At 38.5% G+C, this 15,258-nt stretch overlaps 1 protein-coding gene across 1 annotated transcript in view; it reads left to right on the forward strand.

Moving 5' to 3' along the window:
* The window catches only part of sting1 (stimulator of interferon response cGAMP interactor 1), a 29,735-nt gene extending 14,477 nt beyond the window's left edge, over positions 1-15,258 (forward strand). The window contains exons 5-7 of the mRNA XM_052150121.1: positions 6,064-6,290; positions 14,137-14,323; positions 14,788-15,258. Of these exons, the coding sequence (XP_052006081.1) occupies positions 6,064-6,290; positions 14,137-14,323; positions 14,788-15,080 (707 nt within the window). The 3' untranslated portion in view covers positions 15,081-15,258. The remainder of the gene's footprint in view (positions 1-6,063; positions 6,291-14,136; positions 14,324-14,787) is intronic.

Consider the following 15,258-nt stretch of genomic DNA (forward strand, 5'->3'; position numbering starts at 1 on the left):
TATATATATATATATATATATATATATATATATATATAATTTATCAATTTATATTTATATATATATATATATAATTAACCGAAATGTTAGCCGCTTAGCCACAAACACGACTCACACGCGACACACACCACACCGTCATCTCACACAGTACACTATTCACCCGTTAACAGCACTCAAATAAACTTTAACAAATTGACAATGCGAACTAACGGTTAACTACAACATCACATGGAATACTTTTTCACATTTGCTCATTTTAACATGAAATGAACGGCTATAAAACAATTTAACATGCGATGAAGGGAGCTCATGAAATCGTACCTCTCCTCTCTAATAGCTTTGCAGGAAAGAGGACGAACTCTGATTTCACTGCTATTTTAATCTCTCACCTACGTATGACGTCAGCAGACGTGCATACAGAGATCATTACCTTTCATAAGAGCACGCAAAAGTCTTTCAAAATAAAAGACCCCAAAACAAATAATAATAATTAAAAAGAATAACAAAATAAAATAACAAAAATAATTTATAATCTGGTGTAACAACATATCCCTGCTACACCCGCATCAGGGTGTTTGGGTGATGTCTCGGCGGCATACTCGCTCAGCAAAGCGACACCACTCTCCCGTTCCTGTTAGGTTTTCCAATCGATTCTCCCCACTCAGTGATGCACCTACTGAGAATCATGTTGAAAGAGCCCTTGTCATTGGTGATTCTATTGTATGGAACGTGGAAGTAGAGACTCCAGCCACTATTTTAAATGCATTTCGGGTGCCAGAGCATCTGACATCAAATCAAATTTACAAGTGCTGGCTAATATTAAATGTAGATTTTCTAAAATTGTCCTCCCTGCTCATTGTGGTGATGAGGTTTATAGTAGATTAGTGTCACTAAATGGCTGGATGTCTGAGTGGTGTCTGAAGAGTAAAATAGGATTTATAGATAATTGTAAGAGTTTTATGGGTAGACCTGATCTGCTAAAGAGAGATGTACTCCATCCCTCCAGGTAAGGGGCTGCTCTCCTCTCTAGTAATTTGGCTCATAGTCTTAATAATGATAGTATTTGACTAACTGGGGCCCAGGTCAGGAAGCAGACAAACTGGTTAATCTGAACATCTGCTAGCTGCCTTGAGACATCACACAGGTCACATAAACTTCAACACATAGAGACTGTATCACCTAGATATCTCATGGAGACTGTGTCTGTTCCCCAAACTACCAAACCTCACTAAACATTTAGCAAAAATTTGATTAAGGTCAAACTTGAACAAAACAAACAAATAAAAAATAAACATCACATAAAGATAGGGCTACTAAACATTATATCTCTTTCTAACAAAGCACTACATGTAAATGAAATTATTACAGATCATAGTTTGGATGTGCTCTGTTTGACTGAATCCTGGTTTAAACCGAATGAATATATTAGTTTAAATGAATCTACTCCCCCAGGTTATTGTTATAAACATGAGCTTCGTCTGAAGGGTCGAGGAGGAGGTGTTGCTACAATAGGACCACAACAATCCTAGGTGTTTATTTAGTACTGTGGCTAAATTGGTTAGAAATAAAGCCTCAACAGAACAATATATTACGTCGCAGCACAAGAGTAACGACTTCATGAATTTCTTTACTAATAAAATTTTAATAATCAGAAATACATTTTAAATTATGTAATCATCTGTTATAGCACCTCAGAAAACAGTGTCTCACAATTTTCCTCACATGCAACTTTAATCCTTCGCTATCATAGGTCATGAAGAGCTAACAAAACTCATCGAAACATCAAAAACCACAACATGGTTGTTAGATCCAATACCAACCAAGCCCTTAAAAGAGGTATACCCTGTGATCTTAGAACCTCTTCTTAATATTATTAACTCCTCTCTATCCTTAGGACATGTCCCAAGAACTTTAAAATGGCAGTTATCAAACCGCTTATTAAGAAGCCACAACTTGATCCTTGAGAACTGGCTAATTAAAGACCGATTTGATATCTCTCGTGTATGTAGAAAAAAATAGAAAAGGTAGTATCCTCCCAAATATGTTCATTTCTACAGAGAAATAGTATACAGTATATGAACAATTTCAGTCAGGATTTAGGCCTCAACACAGTACAGAGAATGCACTTATCAGAGTTACAAATTACTTGTTCTTATCATCTGATCACGGCTGCATTTCACTTCTAGTGCTTTTAGATCTTAGTGCTGCATTTGACACGATAGATCACAACATTGTTTGGGTCCTATTTGGCAGACCGCTACCATTTTGTCTATGTAAATGAGGAATTGTCAAACCAAACAAAAGTAAATTATGGAGTGCCACAGGGATCAGTTTTAGGGCCTCTCCTTTTCTCCTTGTATATGCTTCCCCTGGGAGATATTAACAGGAATCGTGGAATAAGTTTCCACTGTTATGCTGACGATACCCAGCTTTATATTTCTTCAAAACCTAATGAGCTTTCACAATTCTCCAAATTACATGAGTGTATCAATAAAAATAAAAGATTGTATGGCCAGAAATGGCCATTTACTCAATTCCAACAAAACAGAGGTACTAATTATTGCACTAAAAAGCTCTAAAAATAAGCCGCTAAACTATAATTTGACTCTCGATGGATGTACTGTTACATCATCTTCAACAGCGAAGAACTTAGGTGTTATATTTGATACCAATCGGTCCTTTCAAAATTAAATTACCAATGTTTGTAGAACAGCATTCTTCCACCTAATAATATTGCTAAATTATGACACATGCTGTTGCTGATGCCGAAAAACGAGTTAATGCGTTCATGATCTCAAGACTAGATTTTTGTAATGCATTACTGGGAGGATGTCCAGCAAGATCAATAAATAAACTTCAATTGCTTCAAATACAGCAGCCAGAGTGCTGATGAGAACCAAGAAATATGATCATATTAGCCCCATTTTATCATTGTTACATTGGCTACCTGTTAAATTTCGTATTAATTGTTTTACTTTTAATGGTCTAGCTCTGCAGTACTTAAATGGCCTTCTACCAAGCTATATTCCATCATGTTCATTATGATCGCAAAATTCTGGCCTGCTAATAGTTCCTAGAATATCAAAATCCACAAAAGGAGGTAGATCCTTTTCATATTTGGCTCCTAAACTATGGAATTGTCTCCCTAACACTGTTCGAGATGCAGACACACTCACTCCGTTTAAGTCTAGACTAAAGACACATCTATTTAGCCAGGCATACACCTAATTTATCCTTCAACTCACAATTAGGCAGCTTTAATTAGGTGTGCCGAAACCAGAAACTGTGATTATAATCTATAACTCTGCAATAAATGTAATGGCATCTGTGCTAATAGTATTTTATTTGTTTCCCTGTCTCAACCTCGGTACTCTTATCCTCAGGTCACCAGAACCGGCTGAATTCAGCTACATTCCTGCTATGTGTTGGACTCCACTGCTACGTGTCGCTGTGTGAGAATGACTAATAACAGCCGGTGCCAGCCAAACATCATTTCAGTCTTGTGGTCTTCAGGATGAACTGAGGCAACTCCAACCATAAGACATGGGATACTTAAAATGCCATTACCTGAACCTTGGATTTAGGATAGACCTCACCAAAATTACCAGCCAGTTTGAACTGCGATGCACCTCACTGACCTCTGACTACATCACGTCTAATGATGGACTACACTCTTGAAATGGACTACATAGACTACCAATTTATTGCCAACAAAACCCTTCAACAGCCAACTAACAAGGACAACTGGATATATGTGAACTTCTGCAGTTAATCCAGGATGGACTTCAAAGAAATTAGTCATTAATCTTACAGTTCATACAAAATCTTTGTTTAAACACTGACCCTTAACACTTAATTAATAATTTTAAACCACGACTTGCACTACACACAAGTAATATTGGCATTATATTCATGTTGTTTAGCCAGAGGGGAACTGGCCCACATAGTGAGTCTGGTTTCTCCCAAGGTTATGTTTCTCCATTAACCAACATCTTCTGGAGTTTTTTTTCCTTGCCACAGTCGCCTAATTGTATTGTGTAAATACAATTATTTTTTTAATTACTTATTTTTAAACACAATTCACAACAGTATTTTATTAAACTACACAATGATGACTAAGACATTATAGATATTACAGTTTTATCTTCTGTTAATGCCTGATCTTGTGTAAAGCTGCTTTGAAATGATGTGTGTGGTGGACTTGACTTGACTTGCCAGGCATTCATAGAGGGGGATAACGGGCACGCGTCGGCTTGCTCACTAGATGAGACTGAGCGCCGCTCACTACCGGGAAGTGGTTATGCACAATATTCATTAAAACACACCTCAAGTGTGATTGCTAATGATTAATTTCCCCACCTAGTGAATTTTGGAGGGAAGATTAATTTCAAACTGGGAGCAAGATGGCTGGAGTATGTACTGAATCATGTAGCCATGTGGACCGGGTGCATGATAACAAGTGCGTCAGCACTGCTCGCCTCCAGGAAATGGCTGTGCGTGGTACTCATCATTTTGGCAGGAATCATTCGAGACATCATTGTCTAAATGTGCAAAATTCAACAAATATCTTGGGTCAATTATTGACTCAAATCTGAACTTTGAAGCAAATTGTGAAGCTGTGTGTAAAAAGGGGCACCAATATTTGTTTTGTTTAAGGAAACTGTCCCTTTTTCACATTGACAAAACTATGATGACCTTATTCTATTGTAATTTAATTGAATAAATTCTATGCTTATCTTTAGTGTCCTGGTTCGAAATTCTACAGTATCTTTGAAGAACAGAAATCTTTTGAGTCAAATTGGCTTATTGGCGAGTCACAACTTAACCCAGTGTCCCTGTATAACACAGAGTTACAGCAGATGGCTGGCTCGATTTTAAATGATGACTCCCATCCCTTGCACAGTGAATTTCAGCTTCTTCCTTTTGGACTAATGTTTATAGTCCCACAGTGCAGAACAATGCGGTATAAATACAGCTTTGTTCCAGCAGCTATTACTTAGTTGAACAAGTCGTAGCAACATTGATAAGATGATGATATAGATCCAACGTCTATTTTATTTTACTATTTATATATTGTATTTAAATGTTGATTGGAACGTGGAGCTGTTTCTGCTGTTTGTAAAAAATTTATGAACTCGCCCACTGCAAACAAATCTACCTACGTGTATAAATAAAATTACCTGAACCTGAACCTGATTGTCAGAACTGCCAAACATAACGAGGTCCCACGCTCCAACAGAGGACCGGAGCTCATCACACAGACGCTTCAAGAGAAGATTGAGGGGCTTGCGCTAGCACGAGCTCCACCTCTGATTCACCTAACTCGCCATCTCGGCCCCGCCGTGCCACCTGGTGTGATCCTCGGGAGTCTCTAAAGGAGCAATTGAGAGAGCGTGTGAGGTGGAATCGTCCCTCAGAACTAGGTTGATCCGAAAGCGATGCGTCTTGAGAATCATGCTCTCACAGTGAGGGCAATCTGTCTCCATAAGCATCTGGCCCAAGCAACGACCACAGCTCTCCTGACTGTCTTACGACTGGATTTGCTGCTTGGAACACTTGCGGAATGACGTCATTAAAAATTCTTGCAGAAGCACTGTGGGGAATCAGGATGCTGAAGCGGCCCGTTCTCCAGCGAAATGTCAAGTGGCGAGGTGGAGTAAATGTTCGCTGGAACTTTGCAGGGGAGCGGAGAGTCTTCTCGTTGCTGTGAAGATCCAGCCCGCTGACTCGTGTATGTCTATGGCGAAGTTGTAGAGGCCTTCTAGACGAGAGAGATGGTCGCAGTCTTAAAGGAAGAAAATCCTGACGAATGGTGTTTGCACGCCTAAAAGTGTGGGGTTTAAACACCATAGCCAATCTTAGAATTGGTGTTATTGTAGAAGGGTTTCAAATAGGTCTTCGGAAAACGATTTTCCTATATTCGTCAGAATTACGCAATGTTGAGTGAACTGAATTGTAAGGGATGGCACTCGTTAAGCCATTTATTGATTTATTTAACTGTATGTTAATCAAGTGAGAAATTCCCCTATCTTTACCCTCCTTTTGCATACTTTTCCCTTGCAGATTTACAGAAAAAGGTCACCAGATACACCGCCACTGGAGAGAGACTGAGTTCTCCTCGCCTCCATATCCTTCTGCCTCTCAACGCTGCAGTCCCTTCCAAACCTGAGGAGGAGGACACTAATGTGGTCTTTTACAATAATCTTCCAGAACTGGAGCTGGACAGAGCTGGGGTGAGGAAACGCAGCTACAAGAACAGCATCTACAAGATCAGTGGTCAGAACAATGAGGTGGGTGATTACTACACCAAAGTAGAGATTTCAATTTAGTATCAGTGTATTGTTGCTCATGCAACAACTGCTAATTTAGTGAAGTCCTTTGATCCTGGAGAGCATCAATTAATTGAAAATGGATAGGCATAAACACATTTTAATTAGAAATGTAGAATCTCTGTATAACAGTTTGATGATACAAAAAAATTATCAAATATTATGATACAAGGATTAGCATTTAAGTTAAAGTCCTTTACTTGAGAGAAGAGTTTAACTTCATCCCAATTTGCATACTTTTAATACACACTAAAAGTCTGCTCTTCTTTGGTGCTGAGGAAGTACATACTTGTGAAGATTCTATGCCAGAACTGTGACACATTACCACATCATAAAATTGTGTGTCGATACCACAGAATTCTGTGTTGTGAATTTGGGTTAACATGTTAGCTTTAGCGTCTAGCTAAATCATTGCCCTATATTTCATTATTAATTCAATACTTACAGACCATCTGTGCACTCCAAACAGCATAAATGATGTCTTTGCAAGGCACTTCAAAGGGAGAGCATTCATGGCAGCCATATTGCTGGGTCATTACAATCATAAGTTCCACACAAAAGACTAAACATTCAGAATTACCTTGATTTTTGAGCCTTACATTCTTCAACTCTCTCACAATGAAGACTTTCAAAGGAATGGGGCATGAAATGGCTTGATAAGCACAGTTTTCTTTCTGTGTTTCATATTTCCCTTTTAAACATAAAGTAGGGGCAGAAGTAGGGCAATGATAGCTGATATGATAGGAATATAGGAGTAGGTACACTAGCATGCTGGTATAAATGATAGGAACATTAAGGAGTAGACTAGAATGCTTGTTTAAGCATTAAGGAGTAGCATGCTGGTTTAAAAGATAGTTAAAGGCAATTTTAGGATCATTAGGGAGTAGGCTAGCATGCTAGTTTAAAAGATAGCTAAAGGTAATTTTAGGAACATTAAGGAGTGCAATAGCATGCTGGTTTAAAAGATAGCAAAAGATAATTTTAGGAACATTGACTGCGGGATTACACTAGCATGCTAGTTTAAAAGATAGCAAAATGTAATTTGAGGAACATTTAGGAGTCGACTTGCATAACAGTTAAATGCTAGTATAAGGTAATTAGTCAGCATTTAGAAGTACTCTTTCTAGTGTAAAAGCTAGCATAAAGTAATTTGTCAACATTTAGAAGTACACTAGCATTCTAGTGTAAAAGCTAACAGACACGAGGTGTGTCCTCAATTGCACACTTCTGCACTATTCTACCTCTTTTTGTAGTGTAAGTAGTGTTGTGGATTATTGAAGCCTCTTTCCCTCTATGCAAGAAAACTCTCAATGTCAGGAGTTCCAGATGTCAAAGGTTAGCCTTTATTGAGCAAAGCAACAAAACCTGAGATGCCAGCTGTTCATCTAACTATCCAATACCAGACATCATTTTTAACCAATCTTAACCAATGGGCTCGCTTCCCCATCTGTCTCTGTTTGCCACCATTAATTAACAGACCTTGGCGGCTGTGGCTCAGTTGGTAGAGCGGGTCGGCCACTAATTGCAGGGTTGGTGGTTCGAATCCCGGCCCACATGACTCCATATGCCGAAGTGTCCTTGGGCAAGACACTGAATCCCAAGTTGCTCCCAATGGCAGGCTAGCACCTTGCATGGCATCTCTGCCGCCATTGGTGTGTGAGTGTGAGTGTGTGTGTGTGAATGGGTGAATGAGATGCAATGTAAAGTGCTTTGAATACCATTAAGGCTTAAAAAGCCGCTATATAAGTGCAGACCATTTACCATTCTTTTTAATGCTTAACAATAAGCTTTCTTTTTTTTTTTTTATAACTTTTCAATTAATTTATTATGAAAGTATACATTTTCAATAAATAGAATATAACAGTCTTAAGCATAATAAGATAACTTGTCTATTAGCTGTGCCATCCAGTGTCTGAGGAATGCTTTTTGTTGTTGCTTTTTTATATTGTTGAATGTACATTTTCGATAAGTTAAGACAGCATACATGTTTCCCATAGCATAGCCACGTACAGCCTTGTGTACATTGGTTTACATAATGCCCATACTATTCTATATTAGTACCTTTTATCTAGGTTTGACCTTTAAAAAAATACTATAGTAGTGCCAGTATGTTTACATTTAAAATGCAGCAAAAATAAGTGTACTACACTTACTTGGATGTTGTACTTGTTCAACCAAAATAATAGAGTGTGGAATTTTGGACACTTCATGCACTCAACGGTTGTGGCTTGTCCTACGTAGAGGAGGGGGCAAAGTTACCTGGCCACAATGCTGGAGTGATAGAACATCTTTAATTAATGGTGAATGTGGAAACTAGCGAACCTTCTGTGGAGACAAAATGTGAGTTGGATAATTTATCGTCACACTACGCTGTATCCATATGTTTATTATTTGATATATATGTAATTGTTGAACTTAATACACTAAAGTCATCTTCAACACATCGCATGCGTTTGAGATTTCTGTGCAGTAAAAAAAACCCTCTAGTGTTCCATTTGGGTCTGCAATTTGAAAATTCGTACACTGCATGGCTGAGTGCTTAATGTACAGTGTAAGACCAGTGTAAATTGTGTCATTTGGAACACAGCTATGGACTAAAAGCTGCAATACATAAAACACAATTTTCATGTCATGCAGTCTCTAAGTTTTAGGTTCATACACTTAAAAACTGCTGAGGGAGCTTTGGCATTGCATTCCTTGCCATTTTTATACAACTGAAAAAGTTACGAATACATACACAAAATGATTCACAAAAATGTTCTTAAAAAACAAAAAAATTAAGGAAGTTCTTAGGATACATTATAAGAAGTTTGTAAATGTTCCTATGTGCAATTATTAAAAAAGTGTCAAGAAGTTCAAAATATTGTAATTTTTTTCTTTTGACATTTAAAGCTTTGACATTGTCTGATCAGCCTGCTAATGGATTTGCCTTGTCTAATAGCCTACAACAAATTCAGTACTTCAACACTGGTGTATTGTAATGATAAATTGATCCATTAACCTTTTTTTTTTTTTTTAAGTAGCAAGCACCTTGTGATACGTTTTTTGAATGTAAAGTGCGTGAGATGTGTTAGTTTAACGAAATTAACCATCAAAGGAGAATATCGCGGAGAACACTATATGTAATGCATCCATTTGAATTAGTATGATTGGTCAACACATTCAGAAGCTTCAAAACAATATTTATTGTCTGAATCTGGTGATAACATTTACAGAGTTAACAAGCGGAAGATAAAAATATAACAAGTCGCGTGACGCCATGCTAGGTTCGGATGTGTGAACGGCAAGCTCTGCGCACTTTGCAAGTTTTTAATACTTTTATGTCAAAAACCGGTGAGATTCAATACACCCAGATTCTTAACTGTTTTATGAAGACAACATGTCAAATAATTCAAAATCCTTGGGCTCTGGAGATATTAAAAGACACGTGCTCAAGCTGACACCCCTGACCGGGCCGCAGACCAGGGACTCAGTTTGGATGTTGCGGTGGTAGAAACTCAATGTCAACTGTCGAGTATGTCTGCAAAGCTGGTGAAGGTCATCGCAGACTTAGAGGATCTGGCTATAATATGTCGATCGATCACGTCCATGGAGACGAAATTCACTTATCTGGTTACAAGAATCGGGGATGTCAAGAAACGGATCAATTATCTGGAGTCATCAAAAAGGGAATTAGCTGCTAATCCACTAGCGACCAAAGTAGATTTGGAACATTGGAATTCCTGAGCATGAGGAAGGCCGAGACATGGTAAAATTCCTAGATGGGCTCTTTGAGTCTGCTCAACATAACAGGCCATAAGTTGGTAATCGAGCAAGCTCACAGGGTCCCGGTTCAGAGATCTGCTGAGGGAGACAGGCCCCACTCAATTCTGGCCAAATTTCTGAGATCTGATAAAGATCTTGTGTTATGCAAAGCGAGGAATAAAGGAAAGCTTTCTGGGAAGAACCACAGTATTTTCTTGTTCCCAGACTTTGTGAATTCGACAAGAGAGAAACGTGCAATTCAAGAAATGCAAGAATCTCTTACATCAACGGAAGGTTGCTTTTGTTCTGATGTTTCCTGCCAAACCGAGAATAGATACTATGGATGGCCATAAAGAATTTACATGCCCACAGCAAGAATTGTCCTTCATAAAGACATTGGAGTGAGTAAGCCATTTGGTGATTTTCATGTTGCTGCCTAGTGGACCTGACTCACTGAACATAAGAGTTTTCTTGAAGGGATGTTGCAAGCCGCTGGCTCCCCTCATGATATAATATGGGGATGAGACTTTAATCTTTTGATGGACTCAGTCCTTGATCATAGTGAAGCAAACGTGTGTAAGCCCCCTAGTGCAACATTGAATAGGATGTGTTAAAATCTTGATCTTACAGATTTCTGGAGGCTTTTGAACCCATCTGGGAGGGACTATACATTATTTCATCAGTCCATAAGATTTATTATAGAATAGATTATAGAATAGATCTGAGAAAGCCCTTATTTCTTCTGTTGTGGATTGCTCAACTGGAAACATCTTAGTCTCAGATCACACCCTGGTGTGTTTAGAGGTGTTGCCACATATGGAGAAAAGTAAAATCACATAGTTGGTGCTTTAATGTATCCCTTTTGCAAAATCCTGAATTTCAGCCAATGGTAAAGGCTGACATCAATGTTTATATGGAAACCAACTGGTCCTCAGTATCCTCTGTGGGCATGGCTTAGGAGGCACTTAAGGTGGTTCTTAGGGGTCAGATCATACAATATGCCTCATTCATCAAAAAAATCCAAAGCACGAGAACTTGTGGAGTTGTAAGGGAATATTAAAAGTGCAGAGCTGAAGCGCCAAATGTCTTTTGATGGCCTCAGAGAATTGACCCGATTGGAATACAGATATAATACTATTTTGTCATGAAAGGTGGAGTTTTGGCTGTTCAAGGCAAGACAGTCATACTTTGAGTCAGGGGACAAAGCAGGGAAACTTTTGGCTAGATATATAAAGCAGAGAGAGTCTTATTCTACCATTCCCTCAGTGAAAACTTAGTGGTGAAATATTTACCTTGGCCATTGATATTAATATTGCTTTAAAAAAATTCTATCTTCATCTTTATAGTTCCACGTCTTTGTCTACTAATGAGGATATTAGAAACTTTGTGGAACCATTAGAACTCCCTAAACTGATGAATGAGCAAAATAATTATATTGATTCTGAGATAACATTGGCGGAGCTTGATGAGGTAATTAGGCCTAATGTCCTGCCTACAGGCAAGATTCCAAGGCCAGATGGTTTTGCAGCTGAATATTTAAGATCTTATGCTACAGAACTGGCTCCACTTTTGTTAGAAGTTTATATTGAATCATTAAAGAATGGAAAGCTTCTTCTAACCATGACACAAGCACGGATCTGTCTGATTCTTAAAAAGGACAAAGATCCAAGCGACCGTCATATTACCGTCCAATTTCAGTCCAATTTTCCTGATCCAGCTAGACGTTAAAATTTTGTTAAAAGTTTTGGCTAATTGATTAAGTTCTTACATTTCTTATACATAGATCAGGTGGGGTTTTTTGGGGCCGCAGCTCTTCTGATAACATTAGGTGTTTCATCAATATCATGTGGTCAGTGGCGAATGATCAGACTCCTGTCACTGCCATCTCACTTGACGCAGAAAAGGCATTTGATATGGTAGAATGGGATTATTTTCATAAGGTTTTGGATATATAGGGGTTCGAAAATACTTTTATTGAGTGGATTAAATGACTTTATAGACACCCGGTAAAGGCGGTAAATGGTTATGAGGCATTGTGAATTACTCCCTGTTATTTTAGCGTTTGGGGGACGGAGCTTCCTCTTCTCTCAAGAGATTATGGGAGAAAAACTTACATTTGATATTGGAGGAGGGAGTGTGGGTTAGGATTCTAAAAAGCATCAAGTCTACATCTAGAGATGCAAAAGTCCATCTGATGCAATTTAAGATTTTGCATCGATTCTGTTGGACCCCCACTAGATTGTATAGTTTGGGTCTTAAAGACACACCCACCTGCTGGCAGTGCCAATCAGAAGACTGTTTAATTATTTAAACAGCCCACTGCGACTTCAGACTCGACGTGAAAAACCCTGTAAATTCATTAAACATCTTACCTTTTATAATTTAAGACAACTGTGAGGTTATCCTAACTTTAAGTTGGTTTTACGATGATATCTTAAGAACATTTTGTTCAAGAATTTGAATGCTTCTTACATTGTGTTTTTTCTTAAGAGCAATATTTACAAAAAATTATAAGAACTTTCTTAAGAAGTTTATCCAGGAATACTTTAATTACTAATTAATAAGAAAATGGTAGTTAAGAAGAAATTTCTTCATAAGAACATTTCGTTAATCCTGCCACAAGTACCTTTGGAATACTATCTGCAATCTACTTTGCTTTGGGACATGCCAATCTTAATCTAACATTAGTGTGCATAGTTGTGATGCTAAACCCATACATTGAATGCAAAAACACCACCTTTTTGTGGCCAAATAGGGTACTGCCTCTGACTAAACTAAATTAATTGATCTTTGGTGCTTCTCAATACCCTAATTGATGCAGTGTAATTTCCTCACTCCTCAAGCCCGTAAAACTGATTCAATTCCACTATCATGAAGGACGTGTCAATAGAGCGCAACAGTAAAAATACCATTCATTCTTGCCATAGACAGATAACAATAACTTATAAACCTTGAAAGACAGACCTACCTTGAACTCCGAGGTTGTTAATTGATTGTATATGCCTCTGTTAAAGCCATCAGTTCACGTTATTTAAACTTAATTGTTTAAAAATTATTTTTAATTGAGGAATTCCTGGTGAACAACTACATTACTCATGATCCAGCAGAGAAAGACTTCCAATCAGAGAACCGCGGCCTGCAAAACGAGCCCAGCAGCGACCGGCCACTCCCATGACACACTGTGAAGGACGCAATCTGGTCACTCTCCCTTCACCTTCAAACTACTTATGTTTTTATCGGAATATTTTGCAACAAACATAAAATTGTTTTGTAATAAGGTAAAAGGGCAAGGATGAGGCGAGAACCAGCTTGACAATATAAATTATAATTTAATAAAGAACATAACCAAAAAGACAAACTCACAAAGGTGTCGGACAGCTGCCCATAACACTCTCTCTGTCACACCGCCATCTCCGGTCAGCCTTTATCCTTCTCTGAGGCTTGATTAGCCCGATTAGGGGCCGGGTGTGCGGAATCACGACCCGGCCCCGTCCTCCGCCCTGCCACATGTTTCACCTCGGAGCTGGTTGGTTTGGTTCATGGCTTACAACTCTTTTATGAAGGATTTCATGAAAAGTCTTTGGAAAAAATTAATGGGAAAAATAGTTCTGGAACCAAGTCTGAAAAAGTTGGAGGGCACTTTTGGGGTCAATTCTTCAAATGCACCGCAGGAGGCGAGGATGGAGGACAGGGGAAGCATGAGTGAGGATGCACAGGTGGATCCTGTGCGGAAGACTTTTTTGTTGAAACACTTGACACACACAAATTCTCCTCCTCCACATCTTGAACAACATTTTTAATTCATGTGTCACCTTTGCAGTCCAAATAAAACATTTTTATGAATATATAATTAATAAAAGCAACTGACCAAAGATGGAGCTCTGAAGCGACACTTGGATAAACAAGGACATTCCATTTTCCTTAGATTCCTCCATCCTCATTTCCTTTCCATGCATCCTTTCCTCGTTTCCTAAGAGAGTGGAACTAGGACGCAAGGAAAGGAAACAAAGATGCACAATTTCAGAAATGAGAAGTACCCCTTCTCTTGTGTTTTTATTCCTAGATTTACCACTGTGTTTTGGAATATGCCACACCACTTGAGACGCTGTATAAGATGTCCCACGAGAGCAATGCAGAGTTTGGAGAGAGAGAGCGAAAACAGCAGGTCTTGCTTTTCTACAGAACTCTCAGCCAAATTCTGGAAAATTCTCTGGAGTGCCGGAATCATTACCGACTTGTCCTGCTCAATGGTGAGAATTAGGTCAACCTTTAAAATAAATCACATCAAACTTAAAACAATGCAATTGGATTCAAACAAGGATCCATATATTCACATTTACTCAAACACTACCAGTCCATAGTGGACACGCTACTAATTATTTTTCATTACTACAATTCACATTTTGCTGCGTGTCATTTTCTGATTTTGATGACTTTGCTATTATTTTAGTGAAGTCCTCAAAACTGTGAAATAACACAAATGAATGTATGGGAATTATGCATTGACCAAAAATATTTAGTCAAGAGTTACCAAACTTTTGACTGGTAGTGTATTTTAAAGTCTTCAAAAACATTGTCACAGAAGTTATCATAAGGAAAACATTTAAGTCATGACCACATTCAAGTGATTTCATTCTGATCATATTCTTGAGGTTTTTTTTTCCACAATAATTCTCACGTTCATAATGCTGATTTTCTTTACACCGTGTCTTAGATGAACACACAGGTGACCCTCATTACCTCTCCAGAGAGATCATTCAGCACCTGCAACAACAGAATGGAGAAATTTACATGGATCCAGTCCAAGAGCTGCCACAGGACAGGGCTGTGCATCCAGTCCCAGAAGAGGGTCCGATGAGGAATTTTTATGCGGCTGTGGGTGGTCCTATTTCAGAAGAGCCGCTGAGCAGCATCCCCACCCTCATGTTCAGCGAGCCTAGATCATTACGATCAGAGCCAGTGGAAACTACTGATGATTACATCCAACAGAACCCTAGGGGATTTTGATTTCTTGGTATTCATTCTCCTGTCGGCTATTCAACACCACCCATTGTCTGCACCATGAAGCGCCCAAAATAACATTAAAGAACATTGATGAATGAATTCATTTATTCCTGTGAAAGTTTCATTGAATCTTCTGAAGAGCTATTCATTCTCAATAAATATTATTTTAAAAAGTTCCTTG

Source organism: Xyrauchen texanus, chromosome 19, assembly GCF_025860055.1.
Source record: "Xyrauchen texanus isolate HMW12.3.18 chromosome 19, RBS_HiC_50CHRs, whole genome shotgun sequence".
NCBI classification, from domain to species: domain Eukaryota; kingdom Metazoa; phylum Chordata; class Actinopteri; order Cypriniformes; family Catostomidae; genus Xyrauchen; species Xyrauchen texanus.